Source organism: Natrix helvetica, assembly GCF_964273705.1.
Source record: "Natrix helvetica genome assembly, chromosome: 9".
Classification (NCBI taxonomy): domain Eukaryota; kingdom Metazoa; phylum Chordata; class Lepidosauria; order Squamata; family Natricidae; genus Natrix; species Natrix helvetica.
In genome coordinates this window covers 15979769-15998499 of record NC_138560.1, presented here as the reverse complement: position 1 = coordinate 15998499, position 18731 = coordinate 15979769, and the positions used below count along the sequence as shown (strand labels likewise).

Sequence of the window (18731 nt, the reverse complement as noted above, 5' to 3'; positions counted from 1 at the left end):
TAAATTGACTGCACAATAGGAAACAGATGAAGTAGTACAATCCTATCATCCAGGATATTTCCAGATGCCAACTGTGGAATGAAAGAATGCATTTTTTTTATTTTTGACTCCACCTCCTCAATCCAGACAGCTCTAGGCAGCCCAGATACCAATAATATTTATACAATTATAAATAGAAAATGATACACTATCAAAACTAAAGCCACCACTAGTGACCTGACAATCAATACCCAAAGGCTTTCCAAAGAACTAGATTTTTCTCAGCTCCTTCAAAACCTTAAGAGTAGAGCCCATCCTTGTCTGTCACAGGAGAGCCCCATACAGAATACCTGTCTCTCCCCCTCCTCTTTGACTTAAAACAGCACTCTGGCCATCTGCACATAAGGTGGTTTTATAGATATCCAAGCCCCAAGTTGATTGCTCCCTTTCAGAAGTAGCAATCACTACCTAGAATGGCACTTGGAAAGGCACCAAAAGTTAATACAACTTTGACAACCACAACCTTATCAATAGCATCACCAAGCAGTAGTTATCTGCTTCGCTACATATTCATGTTTTTGATATCAAATACATCTGTCTGTATACGCAGGTATACAAAGTATAGATATAAAAAGACAATGAGATCAAACCATAAGATAGAATTGAGGAGGGGGAGAATCAACTCTGCCACAAGCAAATTAGGATAAAGCTAGCAGGTTTAAAAGAAGGTGCAAATGAAACACCACTTAAAAGCTGCAGGTAATTAAAGTATTTACAACTTCTATCCAATACATCAAGAGGTATTCCAAACATGGAACAGATCTATATGCCCAAAAGACTGGAAAATTATATATATGTACACACACACACATACACACACAAACCAAAGGGAGATGCAAGAGTATGCAAAAGCTATTAAACCAAAGCATTAATTGCTCACACAAGTAAAGCGTTGCTCACTATGTACAAAGATATGGAAGACACAATGGATAGGCAGGTTTCAAACAAGTTTTAACTATGAGAAATCAGATAACTGAGATCCGATAGATATGCAAAGAGAAAAGGTTTATCTCAGCTTAAACTGATTACAGGAAGATCCTTAACAGTATGATACTAACACCTAGAACATCTTACTATTCTTTTGAGGAACCTTCACAATGAAAAAGAAGTTGTAAGAACTAGGTTTGGAGAAATAATATTCTAAAACAGGAACATAAATAAGAACATTTTCTCTGCTGTTTAAACTTTTACATTGAACCATGTAAACCAAATGACCAATCTCTACTGTACTGAACAATAATCAAAACTGCATTGAATAATAAAAAACAATAATCAGAAAGCAGCCAATGCCCATAGTTTATACAGGCCTGCCAAAGGATAATGGGCTACAGAAAATCACAATCCTTTGCAAGGTTGAAGGAAGAAAAGCAGAATAGTAAGATAAACAGGATCAAGATGACTATAAGAATGTCTTGGAAGCCTAAAACATGTAACATGTTGAAAAGGTTAATATTTTTCCATGCAGTCAATAGGTATCAGGCCCAATGGTATCCCAACACACTCATTTTGTTTCAGGAAAAATGTTTTTAAGGCTGGACTTTCGTATGTATATTGGAGGTCTGGAAAAAAATCAAAGACTTGTACTCTAAGAAACACTTCAGAATTCAAACTACTGTGTAGTACATAAATTTACTTGGCTGTTAATCACTGTCATCTAGAAAGCAAGAGAACAGAATTTTGTTTTTACTGCATGCCACCTAGTGTCACCTTTATAAGACGGACAGCTTATAAATTAAACCATTCATCTCTTTTCTGAAACAAAACTGTAATTCCCCAATGTAAGAACATTTTAATTCAAATTAAGAGTTATCCAAATACATCAAGAGGTATTCCAAGCTTTCAAAATGAACTTTTCCAATTGATATTTTTCCAATGTTATCCCCAGATGGTTTAAGCCTACATCTAGTAACTGCTGTGGATATTGGCCAAATTAAACTAAAGTATTTTAGAATTATGAGTGACATCAGCTTGGAGGCTTCTATTTCTAAATCGAGACTTCCTAAGGCTAGGATCCAAAGTTGTACAAGCATATTACTGTATGAATGAGATGTATGGTAGGGAAATTTCACTTGAATATCTTTCCATTTTCTAACTTTCCTGGTACAATTAAGTAAAACCCAACATCATTTAGACAGGAAGCAACTGAGGAAAATAACTGATGTTCTTCCAATAGGGAAGCATGGATTAAAAGTGGGAAAATATCTTATTTATTATTTATTTTATTTTATTCGATTTATCAGTCGCGCCCTCTCCGCGAAGGGACTCGGGGCGAGTCCTTCCTTTCCTACTGACAGGAAACCCCATTCACAAATCTTGTATTTGAAAACCAAGACTTTTTACTTGAAGCAATATTGGTGCTTGTATCATGACAGGATGTATTATCCTAACATACTTTCATGCAAGAGCACATATGCAGGAAGCAAAACATATAGCCAGTTTTAAAAATGTTAGACTACTTGAGTGTTTATTTATATACTGTCTGAAGTATTCTCAATATTCTTTGCATTCCAGCAAAAAAACCTGTTAAATATTAATTCACCTATTTCACATTGCAGAATGCAACAGCACATTGATTCAAGATCTAACTTCTGCATTGGTTTGCTTGAAATTTCGGTCCACCAAAAAGATGCAAAAATGGAGGGAAGGTTTTCAGTTGTTAAAACAAAATGTTTCAAATTAAGTTACAGGTAAGTTCTGGATACATGTTTTTCAGTAACAGAATATATACCGTGTTTCCCCAAAAATACGACCTGTCCTGAAACTAAAGCCTTGCCACATTTTTCGAGTGGGCAAAAATATAAGCCCACCCCCCAAAATAACCCCCCGGGACAACCCCCCCCTCCGGCCAGGCAGAGCACCGCTCACCGACCTAGCAGTATCCCAAAGGCACCAAGCCGCAGGAGCCGGAGGGGGGCAAAGGCATTCATGTTGCTTGGCGCCTTTGGGAGATCACTAGGCTGGGGAGTGGTATTTTGCCTGGCCTGAGGGGTGAGTTGCTGGGGGGCTGCTCCCTTGCAAGTGGGCTCCCGAAGAGCCGGGCACAGCCTCAGGGACAAAGCAGCCATGAGGTGGCCATGCTCACGAGCAGCCACCCGGCAAACCCCCTCTCCAGCAGGGCAGAGTGCCATGCACTGACTAGGGGGTATCCCTAAAGCGCCAAGGCATGTGGCGCTCTGCCCACCCCCCCAGTTCCCGCTGCTTGGCACATTAGGGATACCCCCTAGGTCAGTGCATGGAGCTCTATGGTTGTGGGCCAGCTGCCAGAAGACTGTCCAGCAGCCGACCCTCAACCATAGAGCGCATTCCTAGAGCGGCCGCTGCTGGAAGACTCGGCAGCTGGGTTTTGGAGTTTGGAAGCTGGAGAAGTTATGCTTGGAGCGCCGCCGTCGTGGCTCCCTGGCCCTGCAGGAAGAGCTGGGCCAGGGCATGGTGAGGCTGGGAGGCATGCTTGCTGGGGGCGGAACAGGCGCTCACGCAACCCCCTTCTCCAGCCAGGCAGAGCTCCATACACTGACCTAGGGAGTATCCCTAATGTGCCAAGCCGCGGGAGTTGGGGCAGGCGGGCAGAGCGCCATGTGCCTTGGCGTCTTAGGGATACCCCCTAGGTCAGTGAATGGCAGCTCTGCCTGGCTGGAGAGGGGGTTTGCCGGGTGGTTCCTCGTAAGCGTGGTCACCTCATGGCTGCTTTGATCCCGAGGCTGTGCCCGGCTCTTCGGGAGCCCACTTGCAAGGAAGCAGGTGCCTGGCAACCCCAAAACAATAAGCCCTCCCCCTATAATAAGCCCAAGGCCATATTTCATGAGGCAAAAGAAAATAAGACCCTGTCTTATTTTCAGGGAAACACAGTATTTAAAGCTTAGAAAAGACAAAGGTGCTCTTTAAAGACTTTGCAACGGTTCCCTTATTGTGGTTAATACATTTTGTGTAACATTTTATCTCTTTTTCAATTAAGTGTTGTAAGCTATCCAGGGTCACTTTTATGTGAGATGTGTAGCTGCATAAATATAAAAAAATAGATTTGGACACTTAGTGAAACATACCTTCCATTATCTTTGCAACAATGCACATATGGTTTGCAGTTACTCTTTTCCGACATTTTTAACTTATCAATCAGCCTAGCAGCCTAAAAGTCTCTTGACAATATCCCATTCAAGTATTAAAAAGGTCAATATGCTTTTTAACCTAGTCAAAGATCAGGCAGATATCCCTATCTGTTGAGATCCACACTTACCTGAATACTTAGTCTCACTGTAATCAACTCAATCATTACCAAATAGAGATACACACAATTTATATATCGAAGCATTTCTTTTTTAAATTCTTGGTCTTTGGTGCTATATTTATGTTACATTGTTTTTATAAAATCTACCTGACAGCTAGTTATACTACTTCAAATATGTGTTTTTGATAGCATTTTCTGAACCCAACACTTTCAATAAATTTCTTAGAAGCTTTTACAGTGGCAAAACATTCACTACCTAAAGACAGCAGAAAAGTGCACCAAATTTGATTAAGTCTATTTATTAATAACTGACTAAGTCTAAGATACAGAGATATGGTAATTATAAATTTTATTATTTTGATGAAATGAACAAGGAGATCAAGCACATATATCTGAACACAGGCATGCACAGAAGCAGTTTCACGTTTAAACTATTAAAAATTACAGCATGAACCACTTGGCACCAATCATATATTTTAATTAAAACATCCAAAGGTCTAGGGATAGAATATCAGATAAATGTTTCTCATATCAAGGTAAGATGGATGCAAACACAATTTTAGTTAACCCAATCAATTCTCTTTACTGCAACTAATGAAAACTACTTTTAAAAGCTTAAAGATGTTGAAAAAGTATTTTAACTGCAGTAACCAATTGCCACACTGGGTTCCTAAAGCTTAAATGTATGCTTTTATTTCCAACATAATCCAGTATACAACATACCATTCTTGACTATATAGTTACCAATACTATTGCCACATGAGGGCGCTTTTAATTCCCATATCCATTCTACAACAATGATACAAGTTAAACAGATACCATGCCAGGCTTTTGTCATCATCCCAAGATACAAATATTTTTGATGGCATATATTGTTAAGGAGAAAAGCTTAGCCTTACTTTAACAGTATCTCTAGGATCAAATTGTGAAAGCAGCAGAACCAAATGTTCTTACCTAATAAGCTTTGAAGTACAAGTGCAATGATTTTTACTGTTTTTACAAGGTAAGGGTTTCCTTTTTATGTGCTGTTTAAGGAAAGCTGTTTTTATTTCTAAACTTAATTGTGAAGATACCCTAAATTTTAAGAGAGACTTCATCCCTTCAAATTTATCGTATGTTAACAAGGAATTATTTGTTTTTGTTGCAAGTACTAGAATAGTCAAGAAGGGAGGTGGTTCTGGGTTGTCTGAATAAATAGCAGCTGACAACTGCTAAGGTAGAAGACAAAGCTCTTATTGTAAACCTAGAACAATAGGCAACTGCACAGAAAACAGTACTGAGGAATATTATGCCACTGTATTTAGGAATAATTTGTAGATATTTTAATATTGCATTCCAATATTCTAGCTATAAATATGCTTGAACTGCTTATGTAGTAATGCTAGTTTCAAAAACACTCACCTGTGATAGCATTGTGCAGCTTTATTAAATCACTTAGTTACAGTAATATCTTAAGACTGACAGATTCTGAAGTGTAACAGATTCAGCATGAACATTACACTACATATTCAGTTCACAAAAATGTCAGAGCTGAACATAGCACTAGCCATCAATCCAGGAACAACTGCACTGGAATAGAAGAAATGCAACAAGATAGCTACACTGGAAAGACAACAGTTTAGAAAAAGAGTGAACATGAAAGGGCTCCCCTCTAATTCCCCAAATCAAGTGTACAGTCAGATTTAACTATACAGCTCTACATCAGTTTCTAGAAACTTAACAAAAAACACTGGCCAATACAGTCTTTGGATATTTAGACAAAGGGGAGAAGTTAGTTTCCAGGATGAAGTCAGTCGCTTTCATTCTCACCAGGTTCTTTGCCACCTTCTTTGTTCTTTCGTACTTCTTCAATATGCTTATCCTAGGAAAGCAAAATTAAGAAAACGAGAAAACAGTAAATTCTTCTGAAATTTTTAATTCTATCCAAATTGGGAGTTTAATTCAAAGTACTTTTCCTTAAACTAGCACTGTCCAAATAAATTGGATTACAACTAAGCTTTGGCTATGCTGTGGGGAATTCATTGAGCAATTTCCTGATAGTAAATGGAATATACTAAATTAAGAACATTGATTAACGATGTAGCAAAGGCCTTAAATAATCTACATATAAAATCTCTACAGATTATATTCTATTTTTTCAGATTGTAGTAGTGATGGGCACAATAATATAGATATTGAGAATTTTCATTCCAGCTGGCTAGCTGGGGGGGGGGGGGGGGGATAAAAAGAATAGTTTAATCCTGTGTTTTAAGAGTTAGCTCTAGAGCACTATAATTCTCATTTGTAAATTTTCCTGTTTAAGAAAGCTAAAAAAGCCTTAAACAATACACTTTTGATGGAGTATTTTTATTCCTAAAATCTGCCACAGCAGTTTAAAGCATAAAAGCAAGCATAAGTGTATAGTGTTACAGCATTTTTACAGTTGCAAAAGTAGTTTTTTATTGAGGAAAGACTGGGTTTGATCCTACTACTCTATAAACATAAGTTATTTGGACAGAGCCATGTCTAGATGAGGCTACTGTGTTTGAATCTTCTTAATCTCAATTCACTATGCCATGTCTACTGGTGTTGTACATGGCTCTTGTTTAACCATTTTTAAAAACAAGATTTTTTAAAAAAAGGTTTCTTAATCAAATGTTGCTTTTTCTGGGATCCATATAAATCCCCCCCCAAATACAAACCAAAGCTCCCACCCAAATTCTAGAAGTCACCCACAGTTGGTTATAAGATGGATAGCTATATAGATGTTCTAAATAAAAAAGGAGCAACAAAGATGATAGGGGACTAAAACATTGGAGGCTAAAACATATAAAGAATGTTTGCTGGAATTAGGTATGTCTAGTCTGCTGAAAAGAAGGACTAGGGGTGACATGATAGCAGTGTTCCGATATCTCAGGGGCTGCCATACCAAGTTGTCTCAGGTAAGCTTTTCTATTTTTCTGAAAAGATGGTAATTATTTAACATGAAACTTATTGTATTCAATATTATACTATTTTGTTGTAATTAAACACGCCTAACATGGCAGCCAATTTATGGTCATACCCAATGATTTCCCAAGTTCTACAGTCCAAATAGAAATAAGGGCCAGTGAACTAGCTATTTGTCATTTTTACTTCTTGTAAAATTCAGTGCCTTTCTTTATAGCATTCAAATTGAACAGCCAATTCTTAACTAGATTATTAGTTTTAATTATATGTAGGATTTCTGGATTTAGCCATTGCATGTTCTAAAAAACAAAACTCTTCTGTGAAATCTGAAGAACTATTGAGTTATTCTGTGTGCAACTGGCAATCTAAGTTCACAGCTTACTAAATGAAGTAAATTGAACAGCACTTACTTTCTCTCTCAAGCGTTCCAGTTTAGCAGCGATTTGTGCTTCTCTGTTCTCTTTAATGGCTTCCATTTTGTGAGTCAACTTTTCCTCTGCCATTTTGCTGAAGTTGTTATTTTCTTCAATTGCCTTCTGCAGCACCTCTTTTTCATGCTCTCGCTTTTCAGCTAGTTGCTTCAAAACTTCAGCTTCATGGGACTAGAATATAGATCCATTTTGTATTTAGCTGGGAGCAATCTATATACAATTAAAGTTCTTGTCTAGGTTAATATTACCCTCCTATCTTTCATATAATTCAATAAATGGTTGGTCAAATTTTCATCAAACTTCTGAAATTTTTAAAATAACTTAGGATCCATGTTCAAAGTACCTACAGTTTACAATACTCCTTTATGGTCAGCTATTAATTGCTACAATCCACTTTTCATTGGCACATAGGCATATGAAAATAGAACAATATATATTTACCTTTCGTCTTTCTTCTGCAGCTTCTAATTTCCTCTGAATTTCTTCCAATGAGAGATCTTTTTTCTTTGGAGGAGAGAGAGGAAATTCTGGAACAGCTTCTTTTGGAGGAGGACCAAGTATCAATTCAAATGCCTGACCTGAAGCACGCTTTTCTAGTTCTTTCACCTGTATGTCTAGATGAGATATTGTTTAGTTAATATTCTGAGCCATATTTTGAGTCTTGTCGGATTTTAAAAACTGTCATATTGGCTAATTGTGACTACTCCATCTGCTCAGGATCTTCATTTTATGGAATCAATAAAATTCCACATACTTGTGAAAAGAAAAAAATGATATATTCCTTACAGAAAACTAGATGTTTATAACTTTATTGTATACCCAACTCCATAGTACTGCAGCATATTCAGGAAATGAATATGGATAAATAGTCCTACATAAATTTAAAACAGAACACTGGAACACTTTTAAGGATTATATTAGCAATTTCAGTTTAATCAATGCTTTAGAACTAAAATTACTTTTAAACTTAGTTGATAAATTAACCTCCAAAGGATAAAAAGTAAGTTTAAATTAGGCATCACTTAAACTATTTTCCAATTTATGTATTTATACATATCTCCATTATTTGCAAATACAATTTTTTAAAGAAATAGTTGTAATCAAAGGATGACTCATAACACCCACTATAAATTACACACACACAGAGAGAGAAACATTTATCTTATTCAATTATGATGCATTATAATACAATGAAGCAATGAAGCTAATACTTACCAGAAGACGCCATGGCTAAACAGAATAACTCCAAAGGGTATTACAGCTACTCCAGGAAATGAGCCCTAAGAAAGCAGACACATCCTTAAATACATTGAAATATGCATTACTGTTAACATGACTGATCTCAGTATTTTAAACAATTCAAAATAATTCTAAATGATAAGCATTGTTGGTAAGTTATATCTTCTATCAGTCTACCTCTTGTTTTTCAAATTTAGAAGATACATATGAGGTAATGCATCTAAAAATGTCAAGCAGTATGAAATGTAGTAATCAAACTAGAATACTCAGGCTTAGGTCATATCTGCTATATTCTACTTTTCACCTTAAGACCCATTCAAGATCCACTAACATGTAGTGGTAACATGTCTATGTGGAATGAACAAAGACATGGTACCACGTGTTTGTTCTTCCTGAGACACTATCATCACCATATTCTCACCAATGACAGTATGGGTATTTTATTGTTTAACATAAACCACAGCACTTATGCCCATTAAACAATTAGCTAAGATGATATATATTTCCTCACTAATTTCACATGCGAAGATTAGAGTTAAATATACTGTTTTCAAAATAGCTTGATTTTTCTTAAATTAGAAGCAATTCCTCTGTAGCAGTAACAAAGAATCCAACACTGTACAATTCACAATTAGACAGTAAAATATCCATGACACAGTTGCTCTTAAAGGCATACTAGCTTTCTCTTTAAATATACCTAGATTGAAGAGACCCCTGGAGTGCTTGCTGCTTGGGCCCCCAGACATCTGATGCTAGCATTAGGGATTATTGTATTAAATACTCAGGGGAAAGCACCTAAAAATAAGCTAAGGAAATGTATTTCTAACACAAACACGTATCAACTAAGAGCTGCCTATACTGGCAATGATCAAGGATGATCAACCCCCCCCATTGCATATCAAATTATGCATATCAAACTCCTGAAGATCTCCCTCAAGAAAATGCATATTTCTAATGACCTGCCAGTCAGAGATCAGTAATGTCATTGTCCTTGCTTTTTTGAAAAAAAAAAGCACAAAGGGTGCCTCAGTAGGACAGTGTTTGTTCTCCGTTAGCATCAATAAAGCAACCACATTGCTCGTGGGTCTCTTTTAAGGCACATCCACACAAAGGACTTGAGATAAAGCAGGAATTCAGCAATAAATAAATAAATAAAAGGACCCCTAAGGTTTAAAGCTCCTAGGTGTGCGATGATACAATAAAGAGGGGTGGAGAAACACTGTGGGGACTATTCCTTTTTTTTTTACATAAAGAATAATACAAAACAAAACACCGTTAAAGAAAAGCCAGATAAACAACGCCCAAGATTGAAGGAACAGGGCGGAGAGAAAAGCCCCCCCCCCGCCTCTCAGTAGGGCGGGGCCACCGAGAGCCAGCCAGCCGTCCCTATTAACTAGAGAACAGATTCAAAAAAAGAGAGAGGGGGGAATGGGAGGAGGAGGAAGCCCCGCCCTCCCCACGCGCCGCTCTCGAACGCACCGAATTCAAACCGCCTGAAAGAGAGCAAGAGAGAGCGCGCGCGCGCCAATCCCCCCCTCCTCTTCGGGAGGGAAGGGGGAGCTTTTTGCAACGGTAACATCCGGGCAACCCGCCGCTCGGGCTCCTCTCCCTGTAACCCCCCCCCGCTCTTGCTCCCCTGAGGAGCCCCCCCCCTCCACCTTTCGGCCCGCCAGAAGAGCTCGAGCGGGATGAGCTGTTTGATGTTGCCTTCTTGAGGGGGGGGTGGGCTTTCTCTATTTAGTTCTCACACCCCCCCCACCAACACACCCTTTTACCACCCTCACACGTTTTTCTTCCCCTCCCCGCGCCCCCGCACGAGTGGAGTGAGACGGCGCGCGCAAGGCGGGTGTTGTCTCTGGCGCCCCCTCCCTTCCAAAGCTCGGCAGCGCGCGGCAAGGCGGCGCCCCCCTCCCCACTTTCCCGCCGCCGCCGCCCCTTCCCCTCGAACAATGGATCAAAGCGCTCCACTTCTGTCAAACCGAGGAGGGGCCGGGAAAGAAAGAGCGGGGGAGCCAGCCGGGCAGAGCTTGGCGCCATGAGGGGAACGGCGCCGGGGCAGCCACCTGTTCCGTTGCGGAGCTGCAAGCGGCGAAGAAGCAGCAGCAGCAGCAGCAGCAGCAGCAGCAGCAGCCGAGCGTCCGAGCTTCCTGGCGGCCCTGCGTCGACGTCGCGTGCCCGTTTCCCCCCCCTTCTCTCCCGCAACCCCGAAGCTCCCGCGCAAAGGACAAGAAGACCCCCGCCGAGGTGAACGGAGCCGCCCAAAGACTAAAAGCGCCTTTGTGCGGAGACCTCGCCCCACAGCCGCCCAGAATGCCCACGAGGACCTGCTTTCGTTCCCTTAGAACAGCCCCGCCCGGCCCTCCCTCGCTTCCCGCCCCGCTTTCGCCTCCGACCCACCTGCTCCCGTCACCACAGACGGACTCCGCGCCTAACTGCTCTGCCTGCTCCACAAAAGCGCCAAACAAAGGCACGTGACCCGCCCCCGACACGCCCTTTATTGGTTGAGGCGGACGGCACGTGCCGCTCAGCGGGAGGGGGAGAGGAGGGAGGGGGGAACCGTCCGCTCCCCTCGCTCTCTTTTTAATCGAGGGTTGATGGGAAATGTAGTCCTGGGTCCTCCTGTCGTGGGCGGCTCCCCGGGCTTTATGCCTCCGCTCAGGGGTCTCTGGTTGCTCCTCGTAACGTTGCCCTGCTGGAGGAATCCAATTCAGGGTGAATGGATGCTCGGCAAGCTTTGCCCGTGTTATGGGCCCTATTGCAATTGTTACGTTGGAATGGGCGTTGCGAAGCGTGTTAGCCTTTGTGGTAAGGCGATGCAGCCAGGTTAGAGCGGGCTGGGTAAGGTGCAAGGACAGCTTTGCCGGTCATCCGTGCCTGCTGATGCCTCTTTAACAGATTAACAGAGTTGGAAGGGAGCTTATAGGTCATCTAGTCCAACCCCGCTCAAGCAGGAGACCCTACACCTTTTCTGACAAATGGCAGTCTCTTCTTGAATGTCTTCAGTGACGAAGCTCCCACAACCTCTGAAGGCAAGAATATAGAATAACAGAGTTGGAAGGGACCTTATAGGTCATCTAGTCCAACCCCCCCCCCCCCGCTCAAGTAGGAGACCCTACACAATTTCTGACAAATGGCAGTCCAATCTCTTCTTGCCTCTTTGTTCTGCCTCTCTGCTTCTACCTGGGTCTCATTGGGCAAGCTGGCAGTGGCCTCAATCGGACTCTTGCATGCTTATAACTAGGAGAAGGGGTGTCACTTCCTCCACGTTTTGGCGCTTCCATGTAGGACTGAAGGAGCAGATTTCTGGGGAAGTGGGGACCACACCCTCCGCAACCTACTGGGGCAGGTGTTGGCTTGTTTCTTTCAGTGTTTCTCAATCGGGGCATGGACTTCACTTCTCAGAGTTTGCCAATATTGGGAAATGCTGGCTTATTTGTTCATTTTCAACTCTTCACCATCAGTCTGCACTCTATGGGTTGCAGCATACAAGTTGTCCTTCAGTGGTGGGAGTCAATTTTTTTTTAAACTATCTGTTCTGTGGTCATGGCTTGGCTTGGTGGGCGTGGCAGGGGAAGGATACTGAAAAATCCCCATTTCCTCCCGATCAGCTGGGACTCAGGAGGCAAAGAATAGATAGAGGTGGGGCCAGTCAGAGGTGGTATTTACCGAACTACTCAAAATTTCCACTACTGGTTCTCCAGAACTGCTCAGAACCTGCTGAATACCACCTCTTGACTTACGTCCTTGACTTACAGCAGTTCATTTAGTGACCATTTGAAGTTACAACAGCGCTTAAAAAAAAGGGGGGGGGCTTTATGACCATTTCTCACATTTTAGAATTTAGAATAGAATAGAGCTGGAAGGGACCTTGGACGTTGTCTACTCCAGCCCCCTGCTCAAGAAGGAGGGCATACCATCTCAGACAAGTGACTGTCCAGTCTCGTCTTAAAAACCTCAATTGATGAAACGCCCACGATTTCTGAAGGCAAAGCTGTTCCAGTGGTTAATTATCCTCACTGTTAGGAAGTTTCTCCTTAATTCCAGGTTCCACTGATGACTGTTCCACTGATGGCAACCTTTGCCTAACTTTGCTAAACAAATAATTCCCTCAACACTGTCAAACTATTTATTAGGTCTGCACTTAACAGTGGTGGGATTCAAATTTTTTTACTACCGGTTCTGTGGGTGTGGCTTGGTGGGCGTGGCAGGGAAAGGACACTGTAAAATCTCCATTCCCTCCCTACTCCAGGGGAAGGTTACTGCAAAATCACCACTTCCTCCCAATCAGCTGGGACTCAGGAGGCAGACAATAAATGGGGCCAATCAGAGGTGGTATGTTTACCGGTTCTCTGAACTATTCAAAATTTCTGCTACCGGTTCTCCAGAACTGGTCAGAACCTGCTGAATGCCACCTCTGCTGTATTACTATTAATCTTCTCATCGTTCCTATCACCCATCTCCTCCCACTTAAGCCGGTATGACTGTAACTTTCTTGCTTGTATCCTTACCATTGATTGTTTCCTAGTATGATTTGATTTCTTATTTGTACCCTATAACTATCATTAAGTGTTATACCTTGTGATTCTTGATGAATATATCTTTTCTTTTATGTAGACAGAGAGCCTATGCACCAAAGACAAATTCCTTGTGTGTCCAATCACACTTGGCCAATAAAGAATTCTATTCTATTCTATGTGATCAACATTCAGTCATTTGTCAACTGACTTAAATTTCTGAAAGTTGCGGGGTCATGTCATCATTTTTTGCAAACTTTTGACAAGCAAAGTCAATGGGGAAGCCGGATTCACTTAACAACTGTGTTACGGATGTAACAAGTGCAATGATTTACTTAACAACTGTGGCAAGAATAGTCGTAAAATGGGACAAAACTCACTAAAAAATAATTCACTGAGCAACAGAAATGTTGGGCTCAATTGTTGTTATAAGTCAAGAACTACCTGTATACAATAAACCATCATCCACAATCTAAGAGTAGCTTTTCACAGAGAGAGAGGTGGCATATAAATGTAATAAATGATAACATTAAAATGGAGTTCAAAAGATTAAAAGATGTTAAGTTCCTGGAGGGAAAATGCAACAAATAAATTACCCTGTAGTTGCATTCAAACTTCAAAAGCATAATTTTGTTTAGGTTCTTCAAATCTGTGCAAATGCTCATTGGCTACACAGCAGAATTCACCTCTTCCATGATTAATTGGGTTCACACTTTAGGCTTAGCTGCAATGTGCGAACTCAGTCACTATATGCTTAAACATATTTGGAAAGGAAAATTAAGAACCAAGAATCCTTATATACAAGTCCAATTTATTAGCAGTTTCAGTGCATGCTAAACACACTTTTTGTATCATGTGAAATCTGTCGGACATTCTGTCTTGGCCATTATGTATTGTACAGATTTAAATTGACTTAATAGCAACAGATTATGTGACACTTAAATATTTAAGAAATTATTGTGTAATTTTTCCACTTTTTCAATTAGAACTAGATGAAATCACAAAATGTTTGCAGCACAATAAATATCTTAGATTTAAGATACCCTAGGTTCCTCCATATTTGTTCTACAAAAGATTGATGGGACAGCCACTTGACTTAAATCTCCCCTGTTTTGTTCAACCTATGGCACATTTGTTCTATGTTCTTAAATCAAGCATGTTTGGAAATTGTTTTGATTCATTCTTAGAGCTTTCAAACAGAAAATTCAGTTATGGCACAGTGCTGACACTAGAGGTTCCTTTACTGAATGAATTATTTCGGGAGTTCTTTGGATACAAAGCAAAATACATTTGAAAAGTGATTTAAATTTTTCAATAAGACAAAGCTTTAAACCGTTTTTCATCACCTTAGCCATATAGGGTAAGAATCATAGGACTTTAAATAGAAGACATCTGGAGGAGATCAGATCAGGGTAAATAGTTCTAGACACATTTTTAACAAATCACTTTACTCTGCTTTTCATCCCACAATCTTTTTGAACACTTCCCTGATGCATAGAATAATAGAGTTGGAAGAAACCATTGAGGTGATGAGGCCCAGATGACACAGCATCCTCAACAACTGGCTGTCTAGCCTATGCTTAGACAGATCCAGCTAAAGGCTTTAATTGATCCCATTCAAAATTGCTCTTGTTTTACAAAGTTTTTCCTGACCTTCAAAGGAAATTTGCTTTCCTAAAATTCACATGGAGTAAAGGTACTTTGAGGGACGTGGTGGCTCAGTGGCTAGGACGCTGAGCTTGTCGATCATAAAAGTCGGCAGTTCGGCGGTTCGAATCCCTAGTGTCGCGTAATGGAGTGAGCTCACATTACTTGTCCCAGCTTCTGCCAATCTAGCAGTTCGAAAGCATGTAAAAATGCAAGTAGAAAAATAGGAACCACCTTTGGTGGGAAGATAACAGTGTTCCGTGCACCTTCAGTATTTAGTCATGCCGGCCACATGGCCACGAAGACGTCTTCAGACAGCGCTAGCTCTTCAGCTTTGAAATGGAGATGAGCACCGCCCCCTAGAGTCCGGAACGACTAACACACATCTGCAAGGGGGAACCTTTACTTTAAGGCAGGGGTGGGTTCTGGCTGCTGCTGCCGCCAGTTTGCTCAGGGACGCACTTCGCGCATGTGTGCATGCACAGTGCTTTTAAAAATGCTCCTGTGCATGCGCAGAAGCAAAAAACAAGATGGTGGCTCCTGCGGCACCGCCAAGAGAACCAGTTCAGGGGCGTGGCTGGCCGAGTTATTACCTAGTTGAGAAAAAAATTAGTGTGATGTTTGCACAACCCTGACCTTCCAACATTTTTAGTAACGACTTGGGGGAATCTGAAGATAACACAAATTTGGGTGAAAAATGAAAAGCTCCAGTTTTGCCTTGTGTTACTTGTGTGCATGTTTAAATGTGTCTCACTCCAGGGAGTTTCTGCCTCGTTACGTTTCAGCAGGTGCTGACAAAAACGTTTGCAGATTTGAAAAATAGGAAGGAAGTGAGGCCCTGGAGGTACTGTGCATCAGGCCTTTGCATGTGTTCTGATCGAAGCTCGTGAATCTCAGCTAATTGACAGGAAAGTTGTTAGGTTTCACTTTTTTAACATTGATAAAATATTGCCGTGTGCTTCCAGGAGAAATTGCTTTTAAAAAGACCCAGTTTTGTATCGAAAGGTCCTGACAATCGTCAGCCTAAATTGTTCACTACAAGTATTAAGAGAACAAAGTACATATGTCAGGCACAACAGTCTGGCTGTCACTACTAAAAGTGCAACGTACAGTTTCAACTCTATTGTGACGCACCTTTTTTTTTAGCTTTTCTTTTTTCAGCACTCACACGCACGAAAGGTTTAAACTGAGTATATTTAGTCCTCATGATTTCATGCATGTTACTTTAGAATTAAGAGTCTGATTGGATTCAACCCCACAATAATCTCTATTGCATATCACTGAAACATGTGCTTTAAACCATTCTACACATCATACTCATTAGGTTGTTAAGACCAGTTGCATCTTTCCTTAAAAATAAAATGCCCTTATCTAGTCACGTGGGAACATTCAAAAACAAAATTCTAACGTTGGTAACGTATCAAAATCAATATATAAAAAGGTTACTAATCTTTTCTTCCAATACTACACAAATTTATTAGAAAAGATATTTAGTTTTCTAATCGTGCAGCCCTATGTGTTTATTTTATTTTATTTTATTAAATTTATATTGCCGCCTGTTCGCCCATGGTGACTCAAGGTGGCTTACAGAATATGAAAACCACATCTAAAAAATAGTAAAACTAATTAAAAAATCAAATAATGTAATAAAATCACCCTCGCGTCCCACCCCCGTGGTAGCAGATCACACGAGCCGTTTAATGGGCTCCATCCCGCTCTGGGTTCCCCAGCTCCACTGGCAGAAACAGTGCCTTCCGGAAGAGTGTTAGAGTGGGTGTTAGAGTTCTAATCTCTGGGGGAATTATATCAGTTTACCTGTATATTTATATATTTATTTCCAAAGTTGTTTATAATCTTAAAACAGGCTCAAAGCAATCCATTAGTTTAAAAAAACAGATATTCGGAGGGAACTAATAGTTAGGAAATGGCAGTTTAACAGTGACATTCTACTATAGGCTATTATTACTAATTCTACTATTGCTACTAACTGTGGGTTGTAAGTCAATTACTACTATTGACTTACAACCCACAGATGGGACCAGAATTTCTGTTGCTAAGCAAGGTAGTTGTTAAGTAAGTCATACCCAATTTTACTGGGCAGGAGACTTGAACTTTCTTTTGGATGGGGAAAACCTGGAAATCCTCAGATTCGGGTTTCTCCAGATGTGCCATTATGACATCTCTAATAAAATGGAACTTTGAGGAAACTCAAGCCTAGGAGTCTTCTTTTGTTGGGGGTGTTACTTGGAACTCTGACAGTGGCATCATCGGAGAACTAATATCTCACACATCTATTGTGTGAACCAGGCTGAGTCCACAACTCACATATTGCAAGTGTTTGGATTGAAGCAAGTAAATTGGGCCAAGCCTATGGCATTTTAAGACAGCTGTAAATAATCTGTAAATTGTTAAATTTAGGTTGCATTGAATGAAACTGACATTTCTTCCTTCTGACACACCCAAAGCATACCTCCAAAGATTGCCTTTTACTCTGATCATGGGTTATTTATTTTTATCCTATATCAAATGCAGCAGACATCTGGATTTCTCACGGAAAAAAATAACCACACACAAAAAAAGCACAACTGATCCATTATATAAGATATTTTTTTTAAAAAAATATTTTCTTCTCTAGCTCATCCATTGAGCTTTATCAAGATGGTTTTTATCTATAACCAGAACCAAAAACTAAAAACCCCACACTAAATATTTTCAGCAAAACCATTGTTTTATTAGGGGAGGTTAATATTGTGACAAACCAGGATAAAACATTCAAAACACATATTACTTTAAAACCGGGGAATTTCTCTTTCTCTTCCCAATTGGATGTCTGTTTCCATGGAAACAGCACCCAGCAGCCAAACTTTTTTTTTTCCAAATGAATATGCTGAAATAGATATTTTTTTTTCACAAGCAGCTATTTACAGCCAAACTATGTAATATTTCTGATACGGTTCAGCTGTTTCAGGCCGTTGATGTTACCTCCTATGGCAGAATTCATTGTAATGGTATTTACTTATTTTACTTAGATTTATATTCTGCCTTTCCTTGAGGAGGTCAAAAAGCTACTAGGGATCCAAAAACAAGAATCTTCTAAACTAGGTTGAGCTAAGAAAGAAAGACTGCCCAAAGTCACCCTGTAGATTGAAGTAAAGGGTCCCCTTGCATATATGTGCTAGTCGTTCCAGACTCTAGGGGGTGTTGCTCCTCTCCGTTTCAAAGCCAAAGAGCCAGCGCTGTCCGAAGACATGTCAGTGATCATGTGGCCGGCATGATTCAACACCAAAGGCCCACGGAACGCTGTTACCTTCCCACCAAAGGTGGTTCCTATTTTTCTATTTGCATTTTTATGTGCTTTCAAACTGCTAGGTTGGCAGAAGCTGGGACAAGTAACGGGAGCTCATTCCATTACACGGCGCTAGGGATTTGAACCACCAAAATGCCGACCTTCTGATCAACAAGCTCAGCATCTTGGCACCCAACTCTTCCAGAGCCCAAAGCAATCTACTAATTTCTATAAACTTATTTCCAACCATATTGAAGGCCAAACAATTCTGCTATCAGATAAAACAAGGCATCATCCTTAGGTACCACATCAAGAAGAAAGAGTCAACTTATTTTCCAAAGTACCAGAAGGGAAGGGAAAAAACAATGGAGGGAAACTAATCAAGGAGAGAACCAACCTAGAACTAAGGAGAAATTTCCTAACAG

At 40.4% G+C, this 18731-nt stretch overlaps 2 protein-coding genes across 2 annotated transcripts in view; one reads left to right on the top strand and one right to left on the bottom strand.

Annotated features, from left to right (window-relative positions):
* The window catches only part of LDLRAP1 (low density lipoprotein receptor adaptor protein 1), a 632547-nt gene that overhangs the window by 514422 nt on the left and 99394 nt on the right, over positions 1–18731 (top strand). The window lies entirely within an intron of this gene.
* On the bottom strand, positions 4594–11381 carry STMN1 (stathmin 1). The gene is made up of 5 exons (XM_081962397.1): positions 11257–11381; positions 8836–8900; positions 8062–8234; positions 7600–7791; positions 4594–6122 (listed from the first exon to the last, which is right to left on the bottom strand). The coding sequence occupies exons 2-5, from the start codon at positions 8846–8848 to the stop codon at positions 6051–6053; spliced, it is 450 nt and encodes a 149-aa protein (XP_081818523.1). The 5' UTR covers positions 8849–8900; positions 11257–11381; the 3' UTR covers positions 4594–6050.